This window comes from Buteo buteo, chromosome 27 (assembly GCF_964188355.1).
Source record: "Buteo buteo chromosome 27, bButBut1.hap1.1, whole genome shotgun sequence".
In the NCBI taxonomy this organism is placed as follows: domain Eukaryota; kingdom Metazoa; phylum Chordata; class Aves; order Accipitriformes; family Accipitridae; genus Buteo; species Buteo buteo.
The window spans coordinates 55,752-75,569 of NC_134197.1; the positions used below are offsets into that span (position 1 = coordinate 55,752).

General features: G+C 39.0%; 1 protein-coding gene across 15 annotated transcripts in view; it reads right to left on the minus strand.

Moving 5' to 3' along the window:
• UNKL (unk like zinc finger) overlaps positions 1-19,818 on the minus strand; it is a 61,389-nt gene extending 41,571 nt beyond the window's left edge. For 3 of the 15 annotated variants that reach the window (XM_075058704.1, XM_075058703.1, XM_075058701.1), the window contains exons 1-6: positions 19,713-19,818; positions 17,621-17,830; positions 11,345-11,521; positions 8,349-8,482; positions 6,246-6,381; positions 5,390-5,507 (exon numbers count right to left, since the gene is read on the minus strand). In XM_075058704.1, coding sequence (XP_074914805.1) covers positions 5,390-5,507; positions 6,246-6,381; positions 8,349-8,482; positions 11,345-11,521; positions 17,621-17,830; positions 19,713-19,792 — 855 coding nt within the window. In that variant the 5' untranslated portion in view covers positions 19,793-19,818. Of the gene's footprint in view, positions 1-1,914; positions 1,970-2,088; positions 2,295-5,389; positions 5,508-6,245; positions 6,382-6,878; positions 6,947-8,348; positions 8,483-10,542; positions 10,607-11,344; positions 11,522-17,620; positions 17,831-19,712 lie in introns of those variants that run through there. The other 12 variants (XM_075058702.1, XM_075058705.1, XM_075058706.1 and 9 more) reach the window with 12 other exon arrangements.

Below are 19,818 nucleotides of genomic sequence, written 5' to 3' on the forward strand. Positions count from 1 at the left end.
TAACAATAGTATTTAAAAAAAGCAGTGCTTAAACTACTTTGGTTTTCCACATTGTACAGAAACAAGTCAAACATCGGGAATAAAATTTTCAGAGTCTTTTACACCACTTTTAAGAAATCTTGCAGGAGAAATGATGTATGTAATAGAGCAGCTTACACAGCCAAAAAAAACCAACCAACCCAGTATGTTTTCTTCAACACAGTTCCTTCGTTAGGACACCTCTAATACTCAAATCATCCTAACATTCAAATGTCTTTCTCTAATCTGACTGGGTGCGTGAGAACTGAAGTAATACAGATTGTTCATGACAGTAATGATTATATAAGTAAGCTGCTAGTAAGATCCAGACTCAGTTCATTGCTCTACCAGGATCTTGATGATCTTTGGATCTCACAAGGCTGGGAGGAGGGGCTGACATACCATCATATTAGAACAATACTAAGAAACTATTTAAAAGCACGTAAGTTCTTTAGAAAACTAATCCTGGTGATTTTCAAGTCTGTGGCAAATAGCAGAGGGATCTTTTTGGTTCCCCAAACTTTGGTACTGTGGTCTTTGGCTTTCAGTGTCAGTCGAGAGATTCATGGCTCGATACATAATAATTCTTAGTTCAGAATGCTACTTCTCGGGCACTTTTCCATATGCTGTGTAAAAAAAAATGTTTACCTTGGACTCCCACCTTAGAGCAAACATGAAAAATGAAACTATATATTTTAAAAAATCAACAACCAGTTCTATAAGCTCTTTATTTTAGAGCCATTTTAAGCATTTAGATAAATTTCCCTCTTATACATGATTTTGAATTGAGGCTGAAAATTTAGTTGCTATATTCACTACTAGTTCATGCATAACCCAAAGATCATCCAAGAAACTACAGCAAAATGCTAAATCACAAAATTATTACTGATGCTTAGCACTCTACAAAGGATTTATTTTTCCTTGAACACTGAAAAAGCAACAAAACGTCCATGCTGTAGACAAGTATTCACCCAAATGACACACTTCAACAAAACAGTGGGACTGATCTTTCCATCAATTTCACCAGGAGCTAACACAGACATTGCAAAAAATGAAGGAGTCATTTGTGGATACCATACCCTGTCCTGGTTTCCGCTGCAATAGAGTTAATTTTCTTTCTAATAGCTGGTATAGTGTTGTTTTGGATTCAGTACGAGAAGGATGTTGATAACACACTGATGTTTTCAGTGGTTGCTAAGTGATGTTTAAACTAAGGTAAGGATTTTCCAGCTTCTCATGCCTAGCCAGCAAGAAGGCTGGAGGGGCACAAGAAGTTGGGAGGGGACACAGCCAGGGCAGCTGGCCCAAACTGGCCAATGGGGTATTCCATACCGAGTGATGTCACATGTAGTATATAAACTTGAGGGAGCGGGGGAGGAGGGATCGCCGCTTGGGGACTAGCTGGGTGTCGGTCAGCGAGTGGTGAGAAATTGCATTGTGCATCACTTGTTTATTCCAATCCTTTCATTATTACTATTGTCATTTCATTAGTGTTATCATTATCATTATTAGTTGGGGTTTTTTTCCTCTGTTCTATTAAACTGTTCTTATCTCAACCCAGGAGTTTTGCCTTTTTCCTTCTGATTCTCTCTCCCATCCCACTGGGTGGGGGGGAAGTGAGTGAGCGGCAGTGTGGTGCTTCGTTGCTGGCTGGGGTTAAACCACAACACACCCAAACTAGGAAATGAAGCTGGGCCCATCTCCTTTCTTTCCTGTTCTCTGTATATTGGTTAGATATAAAACCCCAATGCTGTATTGTTGTGGTTTAAGCCCAGCCAGTAACAAAGATCCACAAAGCCGCTTGCTCACTCCTCCCTCCCCTGGCCCCAGTGGGATGACGAGAAAATATAAAGAAAAGCTCACGGGTTGAGACAAGGACAGGGAGGGATCACTCACCACTTATGGTCACAGGCAAAAGGCAGCCTCAGCTTGGGGAAGAAACAAAATCAATTTAATTTACTACAAATCAAATCAAAACAAGGATAATGAGAAGTAAAATCAAACCTTAGAACACCTTCCCCCCACCCCTCCCCTTCTTCCCGGCTCAACTCCACTCCCAGTTTTCTCTACCTCCTCCCCCCGGTGGCGCAGGGGGACAGGGTTTGCGATGAGGACTCCTCACACTCTTGCCCTGCTCCAGCGAGGGGTCTCTCCCACGGGAGACAATCCTCCATGAACTTCTCCAGCGTGAGTCCTTCTCACGGGCTGCAGTCCTCCACAAACTTCCCTGGTGTGGATCCTTTGCGCAGGCCCATCTTCTGTCACAGGATGCTCCAGCACGGGCTCTCCCATGGAGTCACGACCATCTTCGGGGGCACCCACCCCCTCCGGCATGGGGTCCTCCATGGGCTGCAGGTGGGCATCTGCTCCCCCGCTCACCTCCATGGGCTGCAGGGGGACAGCCTGCCATCTCACCACGGGCTGCAGGGGCATCAACCTCCTCCGGCGCACCTCCTCCCCCTCCTTCACTGACCTTGAGGTCTGCATAGCTGTTTCTCTTGCATTCCAATCTCCTCCCCCACTGCAGGTTCCCCTTCTTAAATCTTTTATCCCAGAGGCACTACTACCTTCGCTGATGGGGTCGGCCTTGGTCAAAGGCGGGTCCGACTTGGGAGCTGGGGAAGCTTCTAGCAGCTTCTCACAGGAGCCACCCCTGCAGCCCCTCTCCCACTGCCAAAACCCCACCATACAAACCCAAAACATGTATACACGATGCTAATGATGCAGAAGAAAACAAATGAGAAGAGCTGACTTCCAGATGGTTTAAACAGAAGAAAGTGGAAGTTCGGTCTTAGTTTGAGGTCCTAGCCAAAAAACAGCCTTCCTGATCCTATGAGCTACCCAGATGGTGCAGAGTGCCTTCTGGAAAATGCTACAACTACAAGAAGTGATAATATAGATAATATCAAAATACTACTGGGGCAGAGCTCGCACCTCAAAGACTGATTTGGGAGATGGCCATGTCATCTATACATACTGATATTACAAGACAGACAGCAAACTCAAAGAACTAAATCATTACAGAAGACTAAATTCCCAGCTACAGACAAGAACACAGCTGCTATCTATTAACAGTATAATCAAGCTATTCCTGAATGTGATAACCAAGAGATTTCTTAAAAAAATAGTCACTGAGCCAAAAGACAATGACAATATTCTGTATTTTAATTTGGTAAAGAACAAGTACATGAAAACATCCCATAAGAGAAGATAATGTTTGATAAAGTGAGTATTAATTCAACTTAAATTAAACGACATAAAAAAGGAAGGCTGAACTAATGTTAATGACATCAAATAAGTTGTCTGAGGAATGAAGGCAACTGATGACCACCATTAAATAGATTGAATTTCATTATGAACTGAATAAAATGAGTGCTTTGAATCCTCAAGTCAGAGGCACAAAAGCTGTATGGAATTTCCATTCTAACCACACAACTGGATAAAGTCAGAGCTGGAGCAAAGGAGGGAAAGGATCACAGGGTATGATGTTGAATGAAAACTCCCTTTTTGGTGCAGGGACATTGTTAGTTTCTGTGAAATTAAATACTAGACCTAAAATTAGGTGAGGCGATAACACTATGCCCACCTTGATTATCAGTAAGAATTATGTTCAACACTACAACAAAGGCAGCACAGCTAATGGAAGCAAGTAGACAAAGACTGAGGTGACTACAGCTGATGTGGAAGCAAAACACCATCAGTTCAGGAACAGGAAATGCATTAGGCAATTGTTATGTCAGAACTTTTAAAAAATCAGCAAATAAGACAGATGCAGTTAGCAAGTACTTTTAATAAAGCCATCACATCAGAAGTAGCACATATAACTGAGGTATATTAAGTATAGCTCACATATGTTTGAGAAGAGCAAAAGTAGCTGATTCAGGCCACTGCACGTCCACTAATTATTCTGTCTGTCACCATTTAAAGACAGAAAAAAATGGGATAAAATTAGAACTACATTTGGCAAAGGCATATCATGGTAGACTCACTGTATAACTTTGATAAAGGTCCTTCTCTAAAATGGAAATGCAGTCTTTCTGGTAAGGACTTCAATAAAGGATGTGGTAAGATTCATTAATTAAGATAATGGCGAACATAACTCTTCCCAATGTCACATATCTGCTGTTAAATTGACTAAGGGAGAGATGACAATGGATGGTATGAAAGAGGAAGGCAGAAGACAAAATGAGTAGCAGAACTCAAGGCTCAGCCTTGTGACTTATTTCAGCACTTTCATTCATAGCTTTGTATAAATAAAAGTATGGTAGCAATACCAAGCAGGAAGTCACCTTTACTACAGAAAAGGGCTGGAATATGATGCGGAAGAAATTAGATGATCTGAAATAAAACTGGACTGTAAAACCTCTAGTCATCAGGACAGTGAAATTCTGGAGCAGCATCTCAAGAGTAGAGATAGGTGACAGCTATTTAATATAAAGATGTAGCTGGTCAACTTATGATAGAGAATGTATGATATGAAGCTTGCAACAATCCTGGAGTCAGTATTCTACGAATTCCTTTCCCAGTATAGTCTTGAGATGCCTTCAATAATCTTCATAATTGGAAGAGAAATTAGCAATTGCTTGAATGGTCTTTGCTTATACCTCACTAAGTATTGAGCTTTTTAATACAAGAAATTACATCCTGCTGTGAATTCTTCATGTCCATTCAAAGGTCCCCAAATGAAAACAGATATCCAATGTTGTACAGGCAGCTTCTAGCATAACATGTCTTTTCAGCATCATGTTTGTTTCCATTAACCGGCATATTTAATATTTTCATAGTGTCGCATAAGAATTAAATCTCAGCAGATTGCATGGCACTGCTCTCTTCCCTAGCATTTCACCGTTACCCTCAACCATCCAACAAAATTACAGTGACTTTGCCTACAGAGGAATATAAAATCACCTTGTTTTTTCTGGAGTGTCTTACTTCAGCCACTAGGAGAGTTTTCTGCTCTTTCCACCTCTTTCTGACCTATTCAGTTTCTCTTAATTATTTGCAATAAAGCTTTTTCAACTCTACTTAAAATAGAAATTTGTCCCAAGTTACTGAGTATCAATTACTACTGTGACTTCATTACCAATCCAAGAAGTTAGGTAAAAAGAGAACATATTTATTTATGCCTGAATCCAGATAATATTACTTAATATTTCACAAGCAGTACAACAAAAATGCCTATCAGTGAAAACCACAGCAGTACAAATAACTATTTCTTAACAATTTTTTTTTTTTGCTTAAGCAAATACCTCAACGACTAGAAGTGTTGAATGGAATGTCACATGTTTTTTCATAAATAATATCTTCAATCAATAATCTAATCCATAATCATTTTGAAATTGCTAAAAATAAGTAGAAACATAGTTCTTACCTCTGGATGAAACTGCTGCTCTGTACGAGAATGACAATATTGACAGCTATCCCCACTTTCACACCTTGAAGGTTCACCCCATTCATCTGCATGTTTTACATTGGGGCAAGGAGTGGACCTAGAAAAAAGTGATGTCCAGAGCATGTTTGTGTCTACTTCCTAGCAGAATTCTCAAACAATTTCCCACTAAATCTCAGAATCTTAAGATTCTGGGACCTATGAAGTTGCAAAATCTAAGAGACTCTGACTTTTTGGAAATTCTTTGACAGAAAGATGAGCTAGTAGGATTCTATCTATCTTCTGTCTAATGACATTTATTCACAGTCCTGAGGCTGTCAAGCAAAGCCCATCAATTCTAAACCTTGTATCACTGCACGAAAAAACACCAGAAACAATGAAGAAACCACAGTGTATGAGAATGATGTAGAATGATGTAATGATGAAAAGTAAGAGAGGACATGCATTAAATTTAGGTCCTAAAAATACTGCTCAGAAATGGAAAATTATAGAACAAAATCAGAAAAAAAGACAGAAATTATAATTGATCTTTTCATAATGAAGAAGGTTTGACCTAGTGATTCCAATTTTTGCTAAGAGTTATAGAAATTGTTTTCATTCTTCACAAGAAAGAAGGATATTTCCATTACAGCTTCATATTTTTTGTCTTCAGAACTGTCTGATCATTCTGAACAGATGCTTTCCCCCCCCCCCCCAAATTGTAGCAAGGCTATTGGGAAAGATGTGGTTTTATTCCATTAGGAATATGCAAGTGCCTTATAGAAGAACCCAAACAGATCGGTCCATTAACAACTGTCTGACTGACCAAAAAGTCTATTCTTAATATGTATTTATGTACCTGTATTTGAATTTTCTGGGATTTCGTCTTCTATCTCGACTATTGTGATAGTGTGGACATGCATAACCCTGGCGGCAGAGCCTGGGTGGCTTGGTACATTGTTCTGTCTTGTAGCCGGCTAATACAAAATTTGTGTCTGTAAAGAGGTCAACAATTAAGAGAAATAAACAACTGTTTTTTGCATTCAGAGTGTCTTTAGTGAGCTTAGCCATCACACTGCTTTTTGTAAAAAAATTATGATTCACAGACCCCTCCATTCTTACAAACTTAGACTGACTCCTGCATTTCTTTAAATAAAAGTCTAACGCATTTACATGCAAGGCAATCTTCATTGCTTTTATATTCAATAGTAATATTACAATAAAGTATACAAATAAAGCACTAGCAATCTATTGGTAGAGAAACTATCAGGAAATTCTCATTATATACATCTAACATTTTGAAAATTAATACCTGAAAATACATTATTCATTTTAGTAAAACAAACAGTAAAAACTTATACAATTTTATATCTGGATTTCTCCTAAGTTTAGTGTTGAAAGTCCTCATTTCACCAAAACTGCCTTCATGTTAAGGCATGTTAAGGCTGTCCAGTAAAACCTTCCTGGACAAATTCTAGAGCCTCTTCTCTACCTTTGCCTCTGTCTCTACATCTTTGGTTCCAGGAAGGAAGAACTAGGAGATGGCAAACAAGGTTCTGTCTAGAAACAGAAAAATTCAGAAGAACAATGAGGCAAGTAAATAAATTAGAACGTACAATTTAGCTAATGGCAAGCATGGGTTTGTGAGGAGTAAATCATGTCAAAACAATCTAACTTCCTCCTAAGGTGGGAAAATGGATGTAGGTAAAACAGAAGCAGTCGATGTCATGTATCTTGACTTCAGCAAACCTTTTAGCCTGAGGTGTTCTCAAAAACAAACTGCACAATACTACAAGACTCCTGTAGGATTTGTGGAACACTAGCTGAAGAAACATTCTCAAAGATTCATTAATTATTTACTTTCAAATAGCAAAGATTATTAATCAGAGTATCACATGGAGCCTATTCTTTGTTCAGTCCTTTTCAATAGTTTCATTAAAGGCTTAGGAAAATAAGGCTGAAATCACTAGTTGGATGATTTTCAATCCCCAGAAACTATGTGCAATCCCACCATATTTACAGGGATTGAGAGAAGCCATACAACATTATATAACACAGACCTGTCACAATGCAAGGAATGCAATAAAAGTGCTTGTAGTTGGTCAATTTTGCTGTCTTTTTATGTCAAACATCCAATATTTTTTGATCTAGAGCTGACAGTTAAGCCCTACACATTATTAGTACTTAAATACTCACCCTATAGTGCATTTAAAAAATATAGAGGGGAAAAGTATTATACAATTACCTCCCCTTGAATTCCTTAGAAACAACACCTTCACGTGACCTCTTCCTGTGTTACTGTCCCCACATGAATTTTGTGGAAGTAACTGTACCCAGCAGTCTTTTCTAAAGTAAAATTTGGGCAAGACCTCTAACAATATCCAATTGATACTAACATCTTTGGCTACATAACAAGCAAGTCTAAACCAAAACCATAAGAACCAACTTTGAAAGCCTTAACAAAACTAGGGCAATTGGATTTTCTTTAAGAGATCTAATATAATGCTTTCAAGACATTCTTGTATTTTAATGTTCTGCTCCAATTTTCTGTTTAAAATTCTACTTCATTCCTGATCGTCAAGCTCAGCAAAGAATAACAGTCCATTAAACAGTCTATTAATGACTCAAAAAATGAAGACTCTAGTCATTACTACTTAGCACAAGACAGAGCTCCTACTGACCTTTAAGAACATTTATTCAACTGACACAGATTAGCACTTGTATCAAGTAAACTGAAAAAGACGTATTAAAAGTTTTCAAAACCAAACATTTTCAAAATGCAATCTGAATATAGATGTGACAGACAGTGCAACTTGTTCACATATATCCATACTACTTATATAAACCAATTCTTTACTCTGTTAAAAAAGGCTTTTGAACTTCTCCCAGATGAAGACCCAGGATCAACAAATCAGGTCAAACACCAATAAAGAAACGGAGAAAGGAGACAGGGTAACATTACCCTGCCATCTTGGATCTTCACTAAGGATCTTCTCAATCATTGCCTGGCTTGCTAAAATTCCCGGTTGCAGTTCCGGAATGCCTTCACCGCATCCTAGCTGCCCATTCTGTAAGGTTTCCTGTGCCTGAAGTTCTCTGGAATGGGGAAAAGAAAATAACACTGCTAAACTGTATAGCTACAGTAACCCTACCTGACGCAGGTATAATCCTGTCCAACTCTATCAAAATTCTGTCATTTAATCCAGCTCTTAACAAGCCTAAATTGTAAAAAAAAAATAAATTGACTGTATTTCAAAACATTACTTGCGCTGAAGCTGGCAATCGTAAGGAATAACCATGCCATACAAACCAAACAGAACACATGAAGGAATGCTGGCATTATACACACCGACAACGTTTGTACCAGCAATGCCCATCTGTACCTCTGTATGCTGGTGTGCTGACTTTTTGAATATGCTATTAATTTCTGATATTCCACTGCCACATAGGACATGGTAGAATTAAAAAATATATAGAAAGGGCAATAAGAAATACAGAACTCCGCCTCTATGACAGAGAATTAAATACCGTAAGACTCTTTGCCTTGGAAAACTTATCACCGAAGGCAGGTACAAAATGCAGCTATTGAATACTACATCATATAAAAGCAGTCAAAGTACTTTTGGTTCACTGTAAGATTTTGCAAGAAAAGTTTGTCAAGACATTCGGGAGACCTAGTAACAAACAACAATCATTATGAGGAAATGGAATCTCTACTGCAAGAATTTACAACTGCTTTGCAAAGTAAGCAACCACAAGCTTGCTGAAAGATCAGAACGACTACTACCAACCTAAAAGGTATCGTATTAGTGATATGAAATCTCCACCAAAAATCTGCGACAATTTTATTACACCATTTTAGTAAAACTAAGCTGTACAGAGATTCAACAATGGCAAACCAGTACAAAAGATTAAAAAAAAGATAGATACTATAGCATAATTATATTAGGCAGACTTTGAAGCAATGGATAAACAAGGTGAGGAATCAAAACCAGAGGTGGATGTATAGTACTCTGTGAGAATCAAGGGCCTCTACCTTCAATTGGCACTTTCTCTAGACACAAATATTCAAGGACCTTACCTCCTATACCAAAATATTCCTACTCAGGATCTTTGAAGAGGAGTTTGAAAGGTGTGGTCGTTTATAATGTAACTAGTTATTATATCATTTACATAGCATTTCAAGAACTTCCCAGACCCCAAGTAACCTCCAAGAAAGAAAATCTCAAAGGGAAAGGAAGAAAAGACAGACCCAAAGACAAGTCTAAAACCTTTCAAACAGTCAAAATATTTCTTTTACAGATTCAGAAAAGGTGTAGGCAATGAGAAGGAAAACAGACGGGTCCTAGAGAGTGCTTTTTCTTTAAGGTGGATATGTAGAAGAACAAGGCTATTAAGGAGAATACAGTTAATGCCTGTATCAGGGATTGTACTGTTATTTATCTGCTCTTTACTTAAAATGAAGAAACCCTAATATCTGTGTCCATTGTAGAGCAAAAAGACCATCAAAGAAAAAATAAGACCTGATTGTTTGGACTTCCTTATGAATGCTGGATGCCTGAAATCAGGAGAAGCAATGGCACACGACTGTTTTTCACAAACACCAAAGAAGTTTGAGGCAGCCTACTTGTAGGTCCAAGCTGTTAAACATAGACTCCTACCACAAATGCCTTCAGCTCTTCCTGATGCTTTATACGTAGCCAATCACCAATAAACAATCATGTAACACATTAAAAGACATTTAGAGAACAGAGCTTGGTTTCAGTCTTGCTATACATTGGTTCCTCATTCTAATACAATACAGAAGATTACAAAGATACTACACATTCTGTATTCAGACTGACATGGCATCATGCTGCATATGCTAAATGAGGAAAGTTAAAAAGAAGAAAAAGAAAATGGACAGATGTGTTGCAGAAGAAGCATCAGCTAGCTAATTGAAGTCTTCTGGAAAGAAAAGCTATATATAACTAAACAATATGTGACCAGGCAATGCAGCAGTGAAATCTGTGGCAAAATGTGGATTTAAATAATTATGAAATTACTGAAAAGGCACTAACTTTACTAAAATTACTGTGAAGGGAGAGCTATCATATCCCAACAGATCGTTGGGAATAAGGGATAACAAAGGTAAGAATGTAAGATAGCAGCCATACCAGCTCAGATCAAAGGTTCATCTAGCCTGGAGTCCTGTCTCCAACAGTGGCCAATAGCAGATGCCTAGGGAAGAGTATAAGAATAGGGCAAGCGTATAGTGATACTTCCCCAGAATGCTCTTCCAGTGTCCAGTAAGAGATACTTGTGACCCTCCAAGGCTTCAAAGCTCTCTAGGAACTGGTATCCTTTCCTACAGAATATACAGACCACTTTCTGTGGCAAGAGCTCCCCTTCCACCCATTTATAATACCTCCCAACAACATGCTTATCTCCCAGCTTTGGCCACAGGTAACACTCATACCCACCACTACCCTGATTCACAAAGCACCTTCTTTCGACAGTAACTCGATTCTACATTACAGAGGCAGAAAATATTACTGACATCTTATACAGGAAAAAATATAACATAATTTAAAAAAACACAATGTCAGCAGGCAAAATGTCAAACATACAAGCTGAGAACCTGAAAGATGGCTTAACAAAATCATAAATTTGTGAACGTAAAACCCACATACAAATTTACAAGGCATAAATGACAAAAGGCAGGGTATCTGCTCTTTTATCAGTCGTAAGGACTACCTACATGGCTCTTGAAAATGCAAGTTACAAAACCTTAGTATTTTTACTTCCCAGTGTGCTTCTATCGACTACTGTGATGCACAATGAATTGCATTCTTATGTTTACAGTTACAGAAGCAAGTATATTTTTCATGCAAAGCACACTGCATTTTCTGGTACGTGCTGATAACAGACATGTGGTATTTCCTGCTAATTAGGCTGAAGAATTTGAAACAAGACTACCTTATATCATATACTGGTGGTCTAAGGTCATGCGGACCATGAGCAAAGGCACAGTGAATTCCATTCTTCACACAGTGACCCCGGGCATCTGTTTCGTGAATGCATGTTCCAGTCTTGTAATATCTGAGATGATACTTCCTTTCTGTATCCCCTGTTGTTCGATGCAGGTAAGGGCAACTACATAATAGAAAGAGGAAAGTTAGAGCACCACTTTGAGTTTTGTTTTTAATAATTTAATTCTGAATTATACTATATCTCTTATTAACTTATAACAAGTAACTTTGTAAGATTCTTCAAATAAAAACTGTCCCAAACAAACCACCATCACAGATCAGCTTCAAAATGAAGAACATTAATCTATTTCTTAGTCTCTACTAAAGTTATAAGAATTCATAGCAGGCTGGCTCACAAAGATATTATTAATAAATCTAGTAAGCACCCCTGTAAGCAACAACATCATCTCAGCTAAGGAATGACATCTTCCATACTGATACAAGCTCAAATAATTTCTACATTAAGAGGTACAAGAAATTATTTTTTTTTAATGTTATCAACATCTAAAATCAAGGGGTACTTGAAGTACAGTGAATTTTTTGTCCTGCCTGCTCTTTATAGACATGGAACTTATTGAACAATCTCAAGGGAAATCTAAACTGACTCTTCTATTAAAAGGAAGAGAACAATTTTTACATCAGCAGTACATCTTTGTACATATACTAACCATTTTTCAGATACAACTATGTGAGTTACGGTCTGTACTTTAAAATGGCTAGCACCATGTATGGATTATAATTCCAACTACCAACAGTAAACAAATTTTAAAAAAAAAACAAACACAAAAATATGTACACAGGGATGTCTGTTCTCTGCCAGTTTATTTCAGTGTAATTAATTTTGGTCTCTGCTGGTTTTGAAAAAATCCTAATCTCCAAAAACTACTCTCCCCCATCCCCAAGTAAAAAGAAACTGCACCAAAAAGCTTAGAGACTGATACAGAACAACAAATGAAAAGTCCCACAGAAATGTTTTACTTTGAATGGAGGGAGAATAGTGAAGCACTAAGTAGACTTTGACACTCATAAGAATTTATGCTGGCTTAAGCTTTATTTAGTATATTCTAAAAGGGTTATTTGGAAACTAGACTAAACAAGTACAATTGTTTGCAAACATTTACATCAAATTCATACATTTTTCCTGCTGTGTTAAACACCTGCAACTTGCGCTGACTTCCAGGAATTGATACTGTTTATGATTTCTGAGAATCAAGTTGCTTCCTTGTAGGAATTTGAAACCAGCATTCTGTCAAACAAGATAAATGGGCTGCAGCCAGTGATTTGTACCTATCTCTTTAAATCCCAGCAGAATTAATTACTGGGAGGACTAGGTATACCAAATTCAGTGCTACATCTCATTTTGTCAGTGTAAGATGGAGCACAGTCTACACTCAGGATTTGAAAGTAGTTCTTTCACACTCCTTGGCTCTACACAGAAAGACAGACAGGATGCAATCTTTGTTGGACCCATTACAGTGCCTCAGCTGAAGTTTGTAAGAAATTGTGAGGTATGAATAGCACTGATGCAGCCCTTTTGTTCTGCTAGAATTGCTACAGATATGGAAAAATAAGAAAACCCACAAGAGTCAATCACTTTTGCCAGCACTAGTCCTGTACAGAACTCTAAACAAGAGGAAATGCAGTCTGAGGCTATATTTTTGTTATTGCTGTCCCACCACTACCAGAATCTTTGCAGGGGTCAACTGTTTCCATTTTCCCAGCAGACTGTTCATTACAAACTCTTAATCTTTCACTCATATATGGACACCTCACAAAGGTGAGAATACTCTGTCATATTCTTATGCATAATGTTCACGCCTCCATTTTCATCTACTTAAGTTTGCTCGTTCCTGTTGGAAACAAGAATCAAATGTCTTCCATGCAAGAAGTGTACAGGTGTTTACATCTTGTTGCTTGTCTCTAAGCCCATGGCTTCTTATCAGATGCAAATGTTTTGCTTAAATATCTGCAGTTTTTCCCTAGCAAAATCACCTTATCAGTGGAGGTCCCCCCCCCCAAAAATGTTAAAGCCTTCAATTATTTTTAAATTAATGTTTAAAAAAAAAAAAAAAAAAGGTGAGAATTCAATGAAATATTCAGACACAGCTTGTCAGACAAGCGAGGCACAACTTGTTGCATGCAATGTCAGAGAGGGATAAATACTCAGGTCACAATTTTTTCCCACAAAAAGACAACATGGATTCCAAACCCAAGCTGGGAAAGAAATACAAACTGTGTCACAAGACTCTTAATTCTGATAAATTAAACCTAGATTTGTTTCCCCTAAGACTCAATACTCGTGCCATCAATAGCTAATGAAATCTGAACTTTATTGAAAACACAGCTTTCCTAATGCACATTTTGCTAGCTGCCTAAAGAGTCCTGTAACAAGTTAAGTCCTCCTCCAGAAACTAACAGAATGCTTTAATGAGGCTATCCAGTGTGACTGGGACAGTTTGTTGTCTAAGACTTGTAAAGAACTCGATAAGGACTAGTTCTTAAGGTGACTCAGGGGGACTAAACAGCATGCAAACCTCAAAGAGCAAAAACGATGGCATCAATTTTGCATGTGTATGTTTTGCATAAAAATGTTATTCATACAATACCACAATAATACATATGCTATTAACCACAGACATCTTGATCAGCTGTAGTTCATCGTAGTATCATTAGTCAGAAAGGCAAAAACCCCTAATAAAAGCAGCTTTTAGATGGCAGATAGTACTTATTCACACATAGTATCAAACTAAGCCAATGCACTTAAAAATGCACAGATGTTCTACTCAACCGTTAATGAACTAAAGGGATGGTAGATCTTACCTTCACCTTATTAATGAAATATTTTAATGGAGCATAAAACAACGTTTTTATTATTTAAAAAAAAAAAAAAAAAAAAAAGTCGTTCCCAGGTAGAATAACAGATCTATTTCATGGCCCATATTTCTACAGCCATCTGCCAGCTAAAAATAACCGTACTGAATCCAAACTTAGTATTCATGAATCAGTAAAGAACATTACTCTGTATTTTTAAGTTCTATTGGAGTCTACACACAACATTTAACTATTTAAATCAGCTTTGTTTTCTGCATCCGGATCTGACAAAGTAAAACTGTCATTACATTATTCAAAGGAAGTAGATGTATATACCATGAAACAGAACATATATTCACAAAAACTTAAAAGGTTAACTGATTACTGAAGTGTGTATTTCCTTTTCACATGCTTCTTAATTCACATCATAAACATTCCAAAGATATCCTTTAAGAATAAAACAATTCCAGTTTAAAGGGTAATGCTAAATGTTCTTAAGTGTATGAGAACAACTACATAGTTCTACTTCTGTTCAACCTTGAGGCACTGACATATTTTTTGCTACAATTACTTGAAGTGCTCTTCTGTAGTACGCTTCTGTAATTCATTCACTTAGAGCCGCCTTACGTTACAGATACTAATATACCCAAAATGATCTTTTTTTAGAACCTGACATCAGTTGACTACAATGGTTGAAAAACACATCAGATTAAAAAAAAAAAGTATCACTTCTATCCTCCCTTGTGAAATTGGGAGAAACACTGTTCCTGCTCAAAATAAATGCCTCTAACTCTGCAAGTGATCTAGTCTTTCTCACAGGCCCTTCCTTAGAACAGACTGTCTTAATTTGCTACCCTTAGAAAAGCCCTTTTCTAAACAGCTTTAAAATTTTGGGCTTTCATTCCAAGTTGAACTTTGGAAAGAAATAGCACAGTCAAGCCTGGGTGAGACCAACAATTTCTACTTTAATTCTCTTGAAAGTATGTTCCCGAGAACAATTATGGGTGTCATCACTCTACCTTTCTTGCTAGTTCTCTACCAACTCACAAACTGCATTAAACTAACCGTGTATTCAGATGAGCAGAACAGAGAAACAGAGACATAGATAAAAGCCAAAAAAGTGTACCAATGTATTGTCACAGATAGCTTAAAATGAAGGGGTCCTAGCACTACTGTTTATAACCTATTTCTATAAGAAATTGAAGTTGCTCCAAATAAAAGGCTATATTTTAGGCAGAAGACAAAACAGGGTCAAAACCTCACTCTTTTGCTGGGTTCTGAAACAGGAATGCTGCCACACTGTAAGCATGTCCTCAGAAATGTTGGTGTTTTCCTCCATTTTTTTTCCTCCTGCCACTACAGACATGCTCTGGCATTGTCTGTCTTTAAGAATTACCTTTGACTCCTCTTGCTTTTCCCAACTATTTGCCCTGTTTGCCTTTTCTCTTCTACCTGAACTTCAATCAGCTATTAACTTAAAACAGTTGACTGCCATTTCTAGCCACCAGTTCTCATGTTCAGATCTAAAATAAGGCCTCCACATTTCAGCTGAAAGTTCTCTCACAAATGTCTCCAACAATCTCACCTTATAACTGAGTCAAAGAAAACAGACTCCATTTTCCCTACATCTATCTTAATTTTTTAAATTTACTGTCTCCTTTACTCAATTTTCCTCCCCTTGAAACATTGTTCTCCTTTGTTCATGGGAATTCAGTTACGTTCACATTTTCCTCCCAATCCCTCCTGCAGCATATCTTCCAACTTCAACATTCTCTTATGCCTCTGGTGAGGGGTCCCACAGGACTCCAACCTTGGTCCCTCCTCCTATCCTTACTACATTTGGGCAATTTCACTGCAAAACACAAACTTGAAAACCACCATCTCTTTGCTGGTAACTCCTTAACCTATCCATTTAACCAAAACTGTAAGCGCAACATGCTAAACTAGAGGTATGAATCTCACTACTGGTCTTATTTCTGGCAAGTCCTCTGCACTTCCATTATACCAGACAATATAATCGCCCTATTTGTCATTTAGGCTCCTAACCAGGGAGTAGTCTCCAGCAACTGTAGGGGACAACCTTTCCAATCCAATTGCAGCAAAAAGATTTCAATCTCACATCTCAGTTACTGAAACATCTCCTCTTACTTGCTTCTAACAATTCAGTCTTGCCCAGCTAATAGCCTTTTAAAACATTGCGTCCTTTTTCCTCCTTTAGAGTCAGTATCTATTACTCAATAATGAAAGGTCAATTTTTGTCCCTAATCAATCCATGACATGAGCATCCATTATCCTCGTTTGCTGATTTTCAAAGAACTGCCCATGCTGCCCCAGGACTGGCAGGAGTGCTTTACAAACACCTGAAAAGGTAATTAATTGTTCTCTTTAAAATCATCCCTCAGAGCCATTTTTTTTGCTGTTTATATTGCTTAAGTACGGTACTCAATATTGTCATGCTGCCTAGTGCATTTTTGTTGTTTACCTTATCGCTGTCATTTAGTTTGTAAAGCCTCTGGGAAAAATACACTTTTTTATTCTGTGACTACAGCCTATAACCTGATCCATGACAAGTGCTGCTATACGCTACAGTAACCAAATAATTAGTCTTCAATTTTTAAAACAGGTGACCAGCAAAACTACATATTTCCTGGCTGGTTTCCTACAATATTTTTTTTTTTTTTGTCAGAAGTCCTTCCTTGCTTCCATCACTGCAGATGAAGGTAGCTCCTCTGACATATGACCATAATATAGCCAGCTCCTCTATATATGCCTGCCTGCCCTGCTGTACCATTTGTTCATTCTCATGTCCACAAAGCTTCTACCCCTCCCCAAGTTCACTGAAGACTCCCTGTAGCCTTTATCTAGAAGAGACACTTGTCCATGGAAATGGAAACACTAACAGGCTAGCCAGACAACTAACAGTGAACTCCTTCCTTCGCTTTTTCTCACTGGAAACATCATGAAACTGCCAATCTCCTCTACTACTCATCAACCTTCACAGAACTTATCTAAGTTTAAAATCTTGAAGTCACCCCTATACAGTAAGGTTTGCACCTACTGGTGAATTTCAAAGTTGTCAGGAGAAAAAGGAAGTGCAACTGGGAAAAAAAAAAAAAAGGTGTAGCAACAATAATAGCATAAATGTGCAGCAACAATACTAGCAGAAAACAAGTTTCTTATGCTATGCTTTAAAGATCATCACAATGCAAAATCATAATTCTCTGTGATAGCCTAAAGAAAACATGCGTATATAAAAGTATATGTGCCCAAAATTGACAAATCGCTTATAGAAATGTTTTCAAGTAAACTGCAGCAGGATTCTATCGATCATTTTCACTAAGGAGAAATTAGCATCTTTCCTTAATGTCACTGATAATACTATAAACACCTAGGACTGAAAGAAATCACTTACTCATCTCCATCTGGGCAGATTCCTGTAGTCTCATCATATTTTGTACAATAAACATCTGGACTGTAGTTAAAAGTCCCATCACGCCTTCGTATAGGTCTACGACGACGCTGATTTAGGAAATGCCAATGAAAACAGGTAAATGGTCTGTGCTGGGTACACTTGTGCTGCAAAAATAGGGGGCACTGCTCTGTCCTAAATTCCTTTAGATACCTAAAAAAATTAAACTGTGTTACAAGTTTATCTTCTTGGAGGCACATTTTTACAGTATTAACAGGGCACTTGACAATTCAGTGCACATAGCCCGTGAAAAATTGTACAGATGTACCTGCATACAGTTTTAGTTCCTGTGCACAATTTACTGTTTAGCTGAATACAAGTGACTTCATTTTTTATGACAGATGCATTACTAATAAAATACAGTGGAATACCTGGAAAATTATACTATGTTTTGTAACTAAACTAAAATCAAATACATTAATTAAAAAAGCACAGTATTTAGAATATTGTCCTAAGTAACCACCAAACACAGATTATAAATCCAACAAATTACTTGAATGAGCATTCATATTGCTTGCTACCATACAAAATAGTCCTACAAAGGCTGTTTTAGCTAAATACCACATCTAATTCAAACATTAGTCCTTAATCAGAACATTCCCAGAATGTGGACACAATATATAGAAAGCTAGAGGGTTAGAAGGGCTTTATGAAGGTTATCAGGGGCTATGAGGGGAGTTCAGCAAACTTACTTCAGCAACTGTTACATTTGTTTTGAGACAGTATGGGGTCTTTGAAGGTTACTTAGGTGTTAGTAAGACAGTCCTTCATTAGCATGCAGGGCACAGAAGCTAATTAGGAAGTCTGATACCTCTTTCCATTGGATATCAAGATCATGCCAGTCTGGACACTACTGTGGCATTTGTCAAAGGATGCAAGACAGCACTTCTTCCTGTCTCAATTTACATATCTATCAGGCAATTTAGCAAGCTCATTACGTCGCTAAAGTTATGGAGTATTTGCAGAGGAAGGGGTATATGGAGGCCTTGCAGAAGAACCTTGAGAGTTCCCAGAGGTCTCTAAAAGGGTGCAGGATATATAACAGGCTACAGGGAATTGAAGATATAGGGAAAGGAAAGGATTAGAAAGAGGAATAAAGGGCATCTTTTCATTCTCAGTTGCTTAAATTGGCACATGGAGGACGTAATGACAGAGTTATGAAGCATCTCTTTAACTTTAGAGAAGAACCTCTACACTATCCATGATTGTGGGGAGAAAGACCAAAAAAAAAAAGGCACACAATTTTTTGACATTAAGGGCTGGAGAACAGGCTGTAGCAGTATCTAGGAAAGTGGCCACATTCCTGTGGTCTTTCTGAGAGCGGTGGAAATGTGACATTATAGAAGCTGCAATATGGGGGATGGGAGCGAATGTAACAATTAGGTGAAAAATTATTATGGCTTTGTGGGGAGCACATGGTTCTACATGAGGTGAGCTGTCAGTAGTGCTAGAGGGCTGCAGCGACTTTATAGACCGTATCAGAAGAAAACGGATAGGCTTGCAGAGAGGACGGCGAGCACACGGGACCTGCCTTTCACTACAGGAAGGTCTGCAAAAACTGTCACGGAAACGTCCCAAGGACTCCAGCTGAAGCTGGCTACGCAACGCTTAGGAGAAGCGGAAGGACTGCTGCCATAGCTTGCAGAGGGCGGGCTCGGAGTGCGAGAGGGTGCTGCGGGGCTCGGGATGCCGGAGAATGCCGGCGGGTCACAGCGCGGACCAGAGAGGCACGACCGTGGGAGCAGACGCAAGGCGCGGAGAACCGCCGCAGGCGCTCTGCGGCCAGCCGCGCCCGGGCCGCCGCTATCCGGCCGGCCCAGAACGCGGCTTCCTCCGCGCGGCGCCGGGAGCCGGAAAAGGTGCGCGGCGAAGGCCGGCCAGGGCCAGGCGGTCTCCTCACAGACCAGCGGCCAGCGCGGGAGGCCGCGCGGAGCAGGCCTGACACACGACCGGGCCCTCCGCCTCGGGTCCTGAGGCCCTCCCCGCGCGGCGCCGGGGCCCCGGGAGCAGGGCGCCTCCAGGACGCGGTACCTACGTATAATGCGTCGGCTGCTCGGTCTGCGGGGACCCACCGGACCCGCCACCCCGCGACACCGCCTTCGAAACCGACGGCATCTTCCCCGGCAGTCAACAGAGCGCAG